The following is a 12,029-nucleotide window of genomic DNA, read 5'->3' on the forward strand; positions in this document are numbered from 1 at the left end:
GATTATATCCATTTGTTCTTGTGTCCACATTGGTACTGAGCTTAAATAATTCCTCTCCCTCCCTGGTATTTATTCCTCTGATATATTTAGAGAGAGCAATCATATCTCCCCTCAGCCTTCTTTCGGTTAGGCTAAACAACCCAAGCTCTTTGAGTCTCCTTTCATAAGACAGGTTTTCCATTCCCCGGATCATCCTAGGAGCCCTTCTCTGTACCTGTTCCAGTTTGAATTCATCCTTCTTAAACATGGGAGACCAGGACTGCACACAGTATTCCAGATGAGGTCTCACCAGTGCCTTGTATAACAGTACTAACACCTTCTTATCTCTACTGGAAATGCCTTGCCTAATGCATCCCAAGACGGCATTAGCTTTTTTCATGGCCGTATCACATTGGCGGCTCATAGTCATCCTGTGATCAACCAATACTCCGAGGTCCTTCTCCTCCTCTGTTACTTCCAACTGATGAGTCCCCCAGATTATAACAAAAAATCTTGTTATTAATCCCTAAATGCATGACCTTGCACTTTTCACTATTAAATTTCATTCTATTACTATTACTCCAGTTTACAAGGTCATCCAGATCTTCCCTTATGATATCCTGGTCCTTCTCGGTATTGGCAATACCTCCCAGTTTTGTGTCATCTGCAAACTTTATTAGCACACTCCCACTTTTTGTGCCAAGGTCAGTAATAAAAAGATTAAACAAATAGTTGGAAACTCATGTTCCCCAATTAAGGAGCCATGGTTAAGAGACCTCTGTTTAACGATTTTATTAGATCAGGCTGTCTTGTCATATTATTACCCTCCAAACTTATGGAACTGCATAGTCTCACAGCCTTAATGGCTGGATGCCAAGAGAACTATAACAAACTGCCTTTGAGTTAGTCAGTGACTAACCCTCTTGCAGTAAACTAAGAGGGGATGTGTGATGCACTGTAGCTCAGGATAACACCCAGCACCCTCATGTTCATTCTTGTAAAATGATTGTGTGGTATCTAATGCAAAGTTTGTCATGTCAGGTGTCTTTGGAAGGCTCATGATGCACTGAGCATTGTTGTTACAATAATGTTATAGGTTATAATTTCATGTACGTAGTTATGAGGCTGAAAATGTATCCTCAGGACTTAAAATAAGCCCAGGCAAAAAACTCTCCAAGAGCAGAGAGGCAGTTCACACCTCATCAGGGCAGTTATGGGACAAACCCAGCCCAGCCTCACAGGAAGAAAGGACCCTGGCCTAGGCAGCAACAAAAGGATCTGTTGAACTCTCGAGTCATCCCCCTTCTTTTAACCAGTTTGTGACTGTGATGAGGTAATACTCACCTGACTCTGCAGGGAGAGGGGGCGCAAAGCCAAGAGGGAAGAAAGAACATGATAAAAGGGAGAGACTTTGCCATGTGTTCCTTTCTCTTCCACTTACATCTACAGACACCACACCAAGCAACTGAAGCACTGATCAAAGGGGAGAGCCTGGCTGAAGAGCAACCAACCAGCCTGTGGTGAGAAGCATCTAAGTTTGTAAGGGCACTGAAAGTGTTAAGATTAGCTTAGAATGCGTTTGCTTTTATTTCATTTGATCAAATCTGACTTGTGATGCTTTGACTTATAATCACTTAAAATCTATTTGTTTATTCTACCTGAAGCAGTGTGTTTGGTTTGAAGCGTGTCAGAGACTCTCCCTGGGTTAATGAGCCTAGTACATATCCATTTCTTTGTGAAACCGACCAACTCATATAAGCTTGCAGTGTCCAGCGGGCATAACTGGACACTGCAAGACAGAGGATCCTAGGGTTGTGTCTGGGACCAGAGATATTGGTTAGTGTCATTCGCTTGCACAATACAAGGAGCAGCTTATATGCCAGAGGCTGTGCGTGAACAACCCCGGAGTGGGGGTTCTCACAGCAGAGCAAGGCTGGCTCAGAGTTAAAGATTCGAGTGACCTAGCAGATCACTGGTCCAGATAACACCAGAGGGGAATGTCACAGGCATATCTTATAAGGTATCATTTTAAATCTCAATTTGCTAGTCAGGATCATATTGATAAAATTGCAGCAACACTCTGTAAAGTTACAAGAATTCCCTGTATGATTTTAACACTGTGTGTTCCAAACCCCACAGCTCTGCCCAAGCAGAAAACAGGTCTGTCCTAGCCAAAGAAATATTGCTCTGCTTAATTTGCATTTAAGCAGCAAATCGAGTCATCAAGTGGGAAGGGAAACAAAGAAAGCTCAAAAAGGTGTAGAAGGTGTCTGAAACGGAAGTGTCTGAATAACTATTTGAGATAATAAACTGGCATATTATTCCCTTTAAGAAATAACAGACTTTAGATATTTTGTACTCTCCAGGAGAGGGCTGGGTGGTATAGGGCATACATTTCTGGGGGGGAAATCTGGTACTGGGGGTGTGTTAGGATCATCCTGCAAAATAACCAAGGCTTGTGAGACTCAGAGTGTAACCCAGGTGTGGCTGGGAGGCTGCAGTTACACAGACACTCGGCTTGTGGCTTGGATGGTGGAAGGTTGTTTGTGAGTGGCTCAGGTGGGAGCTACTTCACCAAGGCAGGGATTACCCAGTTGCCCATTAGTCTGAATTGTACTGTGGTATGTTAAGTTCCTAAAGCATCTCTTTTAGAAAAACATCTAATCTTGATTTTAAAATAGTCAGGGATGAAGAGTTTACCATGACCCATGGTAAATTGTTCCAATGGCTAATTACTGCCACCATTAAAAATTTATGTCTTATTTGCAGTCTGAAAGCAGGATAGCTAACCCGAGTTAAGAACATATTTATTTATCTACTTATTTCAGTGTAGATACAGCCTGTCTGTGTATGTTCCTTGGCTAAGGTGACCAGATGTCCCGATTTTATAAGGACAGTCCCGATATTTGGGGCTTTTTCTTATATAGACACCTATTACCCCCAACCCGTCCTGATTTTTCACACTTGCTATCTGGTCACCCTATCCTTGGCCACCCTGCCAGCTCTTGCTGACACTCTCTGAGCAACTTCTGGGCACTCACTGAGTTGCCACCCTTTTCTCAGCCCAGGGTCCTCTAGCGTGTTCTTTTTGATCTTTCTCTTCTCAACCCTGACAAGACAGCTTGGGCACCAGAGGAGTCATGTCTTCAGGACTATAAGCTTGACTATCATGTTTGAGTATTTGTTGGGATGCTCTTTATTTAGAGAATTGTTTTACCTTTCCTGCTTGGTTCCCTTGGCAATCCCTTTTGACCTAACTCCACAACAAGTAATCTATCATGAACGCACATAGACATGCAGCATATTAATAAAAAATATAGGTAAGCTCATCACACACACTAATGCTGTGCGTACCAGCCTCATGCCCCTCCCCTCCACTTCCAGCAAACCTCTCTGCCACAGAGATATTCTTGTTTACACGTTGCTTTGAAGAGACAAAGATTCTCTATTAGGTTAAGATCTAACTTTGGGTTTCCACAGATATCCTAGGTGATGGGTTCTCTATAAAAGCCTAGACAGGCTAGGTTCCATTTCTCTTCTGATTCCCTATGTTAGGTAGCTGTTCGGTAACTACACATTGGCTTAGACACAGTTTAAGGAGAATATTTATTCACTGATTTAAAGTCTGATGCTGCGATCATGAGTATGGCAGATTTGAAGCACAGTCTGGGAAGTAAACATCTCACTTTAATGTCTGACCTGACATAGTAATACCTTAACATGGTGTTTCTAATGGGGGCAGTACTGAAAATTGTAAGATGAAAGGTACTCAAAATAGGTTTCACCATTTAAAATAAAAGAATTTGATAGATGCTCAGAAAGGAAACAACTTATTGCACAAATTGCAATATCTTTTCTGCTTGAAAGAAGGACAGTCTTGTGGTTAAGAAGTAGACTGAGACGGAGACAATCTGGGTTCAGTTCCAGCACTGGCACAGACTACATGTGTGACTGTGGACAAGCAAATCACTCCATATCTCAGTTCCCAAACTGAAGTGGGAATAGTAATACTGTTTTAATTCACTGAAGTGCTGTGAGATTAATTTGTTTGTGTTCTGAGGTGTGCAGATACTATGGTAATAGGCATAGGAGTAGTTTGACTTTTATTCTTTGGGAGTGGGTGCATCTCCAGTCAGGCCAATGGAGCCACAAGTGGGGAGGAGGCAAATTCCCTGCCTGTCTGAGACTTGCAGTGGGGGGAGGGGAGAGCAAGGCAATGCCCACGGCAGCTCCCAGCTATGCACATGTAGGTCCTTATAAGTAACAAGATATATAATTCTTATACACCCTGGTTTATTGTATGAGCATTATGTATGATGGGTTCAATATTTATATTTAAAGGGGGAGGGGGAAACACATGCATTTTTCCTAGGGAAGAAACTCACTCAATTGTCTTTATTTTACAAGAAGCTAAATAGATCACATTCTAGGCAAACAGTGCAGAGATGGGGGCCATATAAACATTTTTTTAGCAGCTGGAGAGTTATACGCACCCTACTTCACACTGAAAATTCCTCCAAATTAAGGGGATTAGGACTTGCCTGCCTTATTTGTTCTACTCCTATCATACACAAACAAATGTTCCAAAAAGACATGTTTCTTTCAACTATTACTTAAATTTCTCAGTATTATCAGATAATGTGAGAGAAGGTAGGTGAAAGAAATATCAATTCTTTGGGCATCAGCCCGTCAATCTTGTCTGCATTACCAAGTCTGATATCAAGAGTCTCAGGCCAGCCTCCACAGGCTAAAGCTGCAGTTGTCTTCAGGCAGTGGCTGGTTCTTCCTTATGCTAAGATAAGAGGAGGATACAGAAGCACAGCGTCAAGAATTAATCCTTCAGAACACTGTCTTATTCCCTTGTTTGATGGAGAAGAACCTGACGTATATGGACTGCAGGAGGTTCTATGAAGCAGGGGCTCAAAGAGGACCCCTTCTGATTCTCTGACGGAGTATTTCAGGATCCCTAACATTGCATTAAGTTTATATAATTCTGGTTCTGTTTTTCAAATAAATAAATACAATCCATAGTTATCTCGCTTGCAGAAATTGCAAAGTCTTTGCTCTGTAGGGGATAGACTTGTAGACTTACAAGATCGAGAACCAGCCAGTGTATACTTAACTAGCTGCATATACAAGCTCATTGTGCATCTCTGCATATACACACTTTGAACAGTAGAACATTTTATGTTGTATACTCCATATTAAGTTTTAAAACTGATAAAAAAATTGTGAAAAACAACTGCATTTTAGAAGCCTAGCAATTACACTGTTGCATTAGGATTATTTAAGTGCAAAGCTTCAACTTTCAAAGTTCAGATTTTTAGAATTAGATGCACACAACAAAAACAAGCCCCCCAAACCAAAAATCCCTCAAAGACAGTCACATTGCACAAACAGGAAAGTCTATTTTCCCAAAATGTTATAACTCCAACTGCATAAAACAGCTCCAAGCATTTGTGCATACACACTCATCTCAAGGACAACAAAAAGCATTGACAGTTTCAGCCAAAAGTGAGAGGGGGTGTTTTTTTTGGGGGGGGGCACGTTAAGATGAATTTAGAAAGGGGTTGCATAGAAGCATTACACAACCTTAACAGGAACTCAACTTCTGGGTTGAAAGGAAGAAGCAGCAGCAAGTGCACAACGAAAGAAGGGTAACTTTTGCCCGACACCACAGGTACAAGCACCTAGTCTTCTAAAATTACTGCAATCTTCAAAAAGGAGAACAGGAGTACTTGTGGCACCTTAGAGGCTAACAAATTTATTAGAGCATAAGCTTTCGTGGACTACAGCCCACATATTCGGATGCATATTAGAGCTTATGCTCTAATAAATTTGTTAGTCTCTAAGGTGCCACAAGTACTCCTGTTCTCCTTTTTGCGGATACAGACTAACACGGCTGCTACTCTGAAACCTGCAATCTTCAGGATCCACATAGGGCAGGCAGGATCTTCCTATCATATCTCCTAGAACTGGAAGGGACCTTGAAAGGTCATCAAGTCCAGCCCCCTGCCTTCACTAGCAGGACCAAGTACTGTTTTTGCCCCAGATCCCTAAGTGGCCCCCTCAATGATTGAACTCACAACCCTGGGTTTAGCAGGCCAATGCTCAAACCACTGAGCTATCCCTCCCCCCAAAAATATATGGAGATATGCCTATTTCATAGAACTGGAAGGGATCTTGAGTGTTTTAATGGCTTGTTGCATATCCCCGTTCACCCCCCCCCCCCCAAAAAAAACCCACCCTGCAAGGCACTCTTTCTAATGACACAAGGCCAATTAATTAGAGCATCCAGAGGCTGCCACATGTTCATTTACAAATATAGTCCATCCTTGCAGACCTAAGTCTCACACACTGGACATGACACTCACACAGCCAGCTCCCTGCCTGTCCACGCCTATCTGTATACTTCGTGGAATTTCGTACATGCAGCAGGTTTTGGCTATAGTTTTTCCTCCCTGCCACCTGGATTTGTTGTGGTGCTGGGTCTTCAGGCAGCCTCTTCATGCTAGCTCTGAGCCCACGTGGAGCGGCTGGCAGTAAAGCAGCAGCAGCATGGGACAGGAGCTTTGGCGGGGGGAGGGAAGTGGAGAGGTAGAGCAGTGACTGTTCCAGACCACCACCAAATCTCACAGGCACTGTAGGCAAACCCCAGACTCTCTCCCAGGCAGCTGCCCATAGCGCAGCTACCCATAGCACACACACACCCCATAGCACCCCCTAGGCTGCTTCAGGCGATCCCCTCTTCACCCATCCTCTCCTCAAGACAGCACCCTTCCCACAGGCTGCTTCAGACTCGGTCTCCCACTCCAGCCTCCCCTTCCTGGGCTAATGGGCTCCCCCCACCAGTAACAACCCCCATGCAGCCCCCAGGCTTCCTCCCCGCTCCTATTCCCTGGCCCCGGGGCTCCTCGCCTCCAACCAGCCGCCCAGGCTCCCTCCAACACCTGCTGTCCGCTAGCTCCCCGTCCGGCTCCCGCAACTTCCCAGGCGCGCGGGGAAACCGGCTCCACACCCGTTTCCCCGGGGCCGGGCTCACACGGGAACTTTGGAAACGTTTCCCGGACCTAGCCGCGCAGCCCCCGCAGCAGTGGGCGAGCGGAACCGCCAGCCCCCAACGCCCCGGAGCAGACAAGGGACCCCCGACCGCACCTTGCCTCCTGCCGACAGACATGGTCCCACAAGCAGCTCCGGCCGCGGCGCACGGCCCCGACAGCGCGCCCCAGGCTTCCGCCTTTGCTCAGTCTCCTGCCAGCCGCGCCCACCCCCGGCCGGGGACGGCGCCCATTGGCGCTCCCGGCGGAGGGGCGGCCCGCGCCGGGGCGCAGAGCGGACCTTCTCGGCATGGCTGCTGCGTCCGGACGGCCCCGCGCCGCGCCTGCCGGGCTCCGGCAGGGGGGGCGCGGCTGCGCAGAGCGCGCGAGCTGTGTGTAGAGCGGGGTTTGACAGCTGCAAGCTCAGCAGCAGCCCCGGCGGCAGCAGCGCATGGCTAGCGCGAGGGGACTGGCAAGCGGTGCAATGCCCCAGCGTGTGTGACCGCTGCGCGGGGAGAATGCTATACACACGCCGCTCCTCCTCCGCCGCCACCTCCTGCCCTGGCTTCCCCCTCACCTGACCCGTCAGCCCAACATGCAACCCGGCACCTGCTAAATCAATAATGTACTAGAATGTCAGCGCTGAAAAAGGTAAGGAGACGAAGATGGGCATCCTCTGTCTCATGCCGCTGGGCGCCCCAGGCTGGGGGCACTGCTGCTCCCGGGCTAATGTAGCCTCTGCAGGCGGGGAACCAGGGGACACAGTGGCCAAAGATTTGCAGGGCTTGGGGTGTAAGCATGAAGAGAGGGGAGTGAACCGACTGGGCTGAGCGTGGGTCTTGGGCTGCAAAGTCTGACAGACTCTTCTTAAAAACAATGAGAAGTGCAGCTGCTGAGCGCTTTTGGGGGCGAGGGTACAGCTGCTGCTGGGCTTGTTTTGTGGGCGCAGCTAATCCTGTTGGAATAGTGGGGGCGGTGTGGCTGCTGGGGGGGGGAGTGCATCTGGTGAGGTGTCAGGGTTTTTTTGTGGCATTCTGGTCTTAGCAGGAGCTGCTTTGCTGCTATCGGGTTGGGGGAGGGAAGGGGGCATCTGCAGCTGTGCCTCAGGAGGGCAACGTTAGAGAGCGGCAGCAGATGCTAGCAGGGTTGTTGCAGGTCCTAGGGATGGGGCTGCTACTGTTAGGTATCGGCGTGAGGGTTGCAAGAGAGGGTCTTTCTCGTTGCATTGCGTTGGGGGCGCATCAGCTGCTGAGCACCGCTGGGATGTTGGGTTTGAGCAGCTGCTGCTGGGGTTGTTGGTTGTCGCTACGCTCGCTCTGGTCCCAGCACTTCTGTGCTGATGAAGATGCAGCTGATTTTGGGGGCTGCCGCTGCGAAGCTGTCTGGGCTGCTGCCGCCGCTGGGTGTCCAAGGTGCTGACCGGCGGCACAAGGTGTGAACCCGTCAGCTGCGGCTCTTCTTGCAGAAGGCAAGAGACGGTGACAATTGCGCTTTTTGGCCCCGCGTGCAAAAGTGGAAGCCATACAGCTGACTGGAGCGTGAAACGGGCTGAGGGGATTTGCGATTAAAAGAAGCATTGCACAAAATGCTCGGGCGCGCGCGCACCATGCCTAGAAACACACACAGAACATGTTAAACGTGTATGTTACAGACTGACCGGCCGGGGGTGGGGGTGGGGGAGTCCCCCTCCCGGATTTATTTCCATGCAGTAGGGCAGAGTGAGGCTTTTGGCTGGAATGGAGAATTGATGTGTGGGAAGGGGGACACCTGGCATCTGATTTCTTTGCCTGGAAGGGAGGAAAGTGCTGTAAGCGAGGATGGTGGGGTTTAACAGACCATCATTTTAAGTGTTGCTATGTGAGGATGAAACCAGAGAAAAGGCTGGTGTAACCAAGCCGCCTCCTCCACCTCCTTTTCGTGGTGTACTGCACTGGCGGCGGCGGCGGCGGCTGTTCTCTAACGCGGCCAGCAATGAGTATTAGTCCTGGGGCAATGGCTTGGAGGTAGGGGGGATGCTGGGGTGTGTGCGATTATCCCGTGTGCGGAGGTAACTGATAACTGGCTCAGCCCTGAACAAGGGTGCCATGGAGAGGGCTGCGCAGGGTGCTGCTAAAGTGAAGGGAGGGGCAGGGACGAGAGAGAACGGGCTCGGAGGGAGTTTGGATTTGGCGAAAAGGGGGAGATCCATTTCCCTTGCTTTGATAGCTCAGTCCGGACTCTTTTCAAGAAATGGAACCGAGATGCTGCTGGCGTTGTCCCCTGCCCGGATTTGGGGTGCTGCCTGTTGGGGAGGGTAACTCCGGCTTTGAGGGTCGGTTGGCTTGATCTGTGCAGTCTACATCTTGTATCAGAGACCAAATAAGGCTAAGGCAATAAATCATATTGCGTGTGTCTTATCAATGTAACCAACTTGGGAAAGATGAAGCTCCAGTGACTTCCTCCCATCTTCCTGAACAGGAAGATAAAAGAAGGGGCGAGGGGGAGCGGGGAGAGATACATAGGTCGGAATTATATCCCAGATACTGATCAGGGAATTTTGAGGATTGCTTTTCGGAAACCCAGGTTAAGTGCCGTTGTAGCAACCAGAATCACTGTCACTTGGCATTTTCATGCAGCTGCATTGATGTACTAGACACGTTGTTATGTACAATGAATTATAACTATTAATAATAATAATAATAATAATAATTTAAATACACCCTTTGTGGTGGGGAATCAATTACCAGCTACCATGTCTAATTACTTTGTGGAATAAAGGGTTGCACACTCTCTCTAGAAACCCCCTAGGGAGCTAGGACCACACCCACACTCTCCCCCTACTATAACAAAGTCAGATCTAATCTCTGTGTAGGCATACCATGACTGGAAAGTTATAAAACACTTCTAATATGCCTCCCCCCCCCCACGATATTTAGTTGCTCTTGGAAACTAGTAGATCATACAAGGCTTGTAAAGAGGAAGAGCCAATAGTCATAGCAGTTCAGGCTGTTGCCTTGATGCTAAAATGAAGAAGTCATTAATCAGGATTTTCTATCAGCCAAATTGTCTTGTGGTGGCTGCTGGTGACTAAGGCTGTGTTAGCAATTGCAACCGTTTTCAGTGTGTTTTGTTGCATTTTCTATTTCATGGCAATTCAGATGGTGAATTTCAGATGGTGTGATCGCTTCCTTAGATGCAGAGAACAGATTAAAAATCTGTATGCTCCAAGTACATATTGGAGGATGAGGGGAAAAGGAGGAGTACAATAGCATTCTGTAGGTATTCAAATCTTTCAACTCAGAAATAGAAATAATTAACCCACCCCCCGTCATTTTACCAAGACCAATATGTTCAGTAACATCAGTTATGCAAAATTCAGCTGAATAATATGCCAGCAAAAGCATAAAGAACTCCTAATTTTCACCTTTTAAAAAAAGCTTCCCAGAGCCATTTTCTCCTCATCCCTCCTCTTTTCCCTTGTAACTCTGAGGGTTTAGGATCAAATAGATGGTGAAGTTTTTCACTAGAGTGGATCCTCAGCACCCTTACAGAGTTCCTCCTGACATGGGTAGTCCAATTAACTTCAATGGAAATACTGGATTTGAATAAGGCTTTGCAGGATTAGGGCTTTAAATTGTTTGTCTAAACAATACCAATGTCAACTTTAGACCAAATCTAGTAATTCTGATTCAATGGGGAAGTCTCACTATCCAAAGATGAAAATATATAGATATCAAAAATTAGTCAAGATGCTGAGACTATGTTTTATTTCTTTAATTGTCCAGGTTTTGACAGAGTTTGCAATCTAATGATCTCACTATTAAGGCCCTGATTTTTTTCAATAGTAATTTGTGTATTCTTATCCATAAACTCATTTTATATATGTGTATATCTTCAAGTTGCATTATACATACAACTAGTGGCATTTCCCCTTAGCGTTATAAATTCTTTTTTAACTCAAGACATTAAATATGCCCTTTTTGCAGTTTGTTTCCATTTGTATTTTACTACATCACAGGTTTAAATTGGTTTAATTGTCTTGGAAGCAAGTGAGAGTTGACACACTTCCAAATTAAAGCACTTAAAACAAAATCAAGTGTTCCACTAAACTTAAATCACTCTAGATTGTGTAGACCCAGGAACAAGACTATGAAACTGAAGTGCTCTTTAATTGTTGGTGTGTTTCATCTATATTTCTCTGGAAGCTACAATGTTGCATAAACTGGAGAACTGACAACATTTGAAGAAATCCAATACTTCAGATCATTTACATAGGGTGACCAGATAGCAAGAGTGAAAAATTGAGATGCGGGGGTGAGGAGGGAGTAATGGTTGCTTATATAAGACAAAGCCCTTAATATTTGGACATCTGGTCACCCTATCTATGTAGTACATGACTAGAAATATGAACACTTCTACACCAAAGCTTTTCTTGAACATGTGAAGTAGCCCAACTGTGGATAACTGACAACACTGGTGTGGGTTATTTTTTTCCTCAGGGTAGTGTGAGCTTAATTCTTTGTACTGTATCCTGGAATACACCATGGGAGTACATTAGCTGTAAAGGATTGATCTTAAGAAATGATTCTAGGTGTGCTGCAGATGTTGAAATTATTTTCTACTGCAAATATATTCAAGATACCTAATGTACAGCTGTCTACGCTATCAGTTTCCATTCAATATTTGTGTTCTCTCTGGAAAGTTATTAGGACAAAACAGGAATAGTAGAAGATTTCCATTTTTTGTACTTTCAGAGCTCAGCAATTATATGTAAAATAAACCTATTAAAAAGTCATTCCACATGCATTAAACAAAGCATTTAGTTTCATGAATGCAACTTTACATTGTTCCAGCTGCATTATTTTTAAAAAGATCTACCAGATTTTACTACTTTTTCTTTTAAAATGGATTTTGTTGTTTTTATTCATGAATCATTTTGTATGCTTTTGAAGATTTCTGGTCTGTAATTTAAAATTGTATCAGATGATGTTAATGATTTTATGACAGAATGTTATGCACTGGAGAGTTAATTCT

General features: G+C 45.6%; 2 protein-coding genes and 1 long non-coding RNA gene across 13 annotated transcripts in view; 1 reads left to right on the plus strand and 2 right to left on the minus strand.

The window, feature by feature from the left end:
• ERICH1 (glutamate rich 1) overlaps window positions 1-7,282 on the minus strand; it is a 113,702-nt gene extending 106,420 nt beyond the window's left edge. For 2 of the 6 annotated variants that reach the window (XM_065590148.1, XM_065590147.1), the window contains exon 1: window positions 7,135-7,282. In XM_065590148.1, coding sequence (XP_065446220.1) covers window positions 7,135-7,156 — 22 coding nt within the window. In that variant the 5' untranslated portion in view covers window positions 7,157-7,282. Of the gene's footprint in view, window positions 1-4,687; window positions 4,772-7,134 lie in introns of all 6 variants that reach the window. The other 4 variants (XM_042848780.2, XM_024101561.3, XM_024101564.3 and 1 more) reach the window with 4 other exon arrangements.
• On the minus strand, window positions 5,521-7,128 carry LOC135982619 (uncharacterized). Its single transcript, XR_010600059.1, has 2 exons — window positions 5,897-7,128; window positions 5,521-5,686 (listed from the first exon to the last, which is right to left on the minus strand). It is a non-coding gene; the product is annotated as an uncharacterized LOC135982619 (long non-coding RNA).
• A 132-nt stretch (window positions 7,283-7,414) lies between the features above and the next one.
• DLGAP2 (DLG associated protein 2) overlaps window positions 7,415-12,029 on the plus strand; it is a 655,212-nt gene continuing 650,597 nt past the window's right edge. For all 6 annotated transcript variants that reach the window (XM_008163720.3, XM_065590150.1, XM_005289668.5 and 3 more), the window contains exon 1: window positions 7,415-7,667. Coding sequence is in view for 4 of the 6 variants with exons in the window: in XM_005289668.5 (XP_005289725.1) it covers window positions 7,650-7,667 (18 nt within the window). In the remaining 2 variants the exon portion in view is untranslated. The remainder of the gene's footprint in view (window positions 7,668-12,029) is intronic.

Source organism: Chrysemys picta, chromosome 3 (genome assembly GCF_011386835.1).
Source record: "Chrysemys picta bellii isolate R12L10 chromosome 3, ASM1138683v2, whole genome shotgun sequence".
Taxonomy (NCBI): domain Eukaryota; kingdom Metazoa; phylum Chordata; order Testudines; family Emydidae; genus Chrysemys; species Chrysemys picta.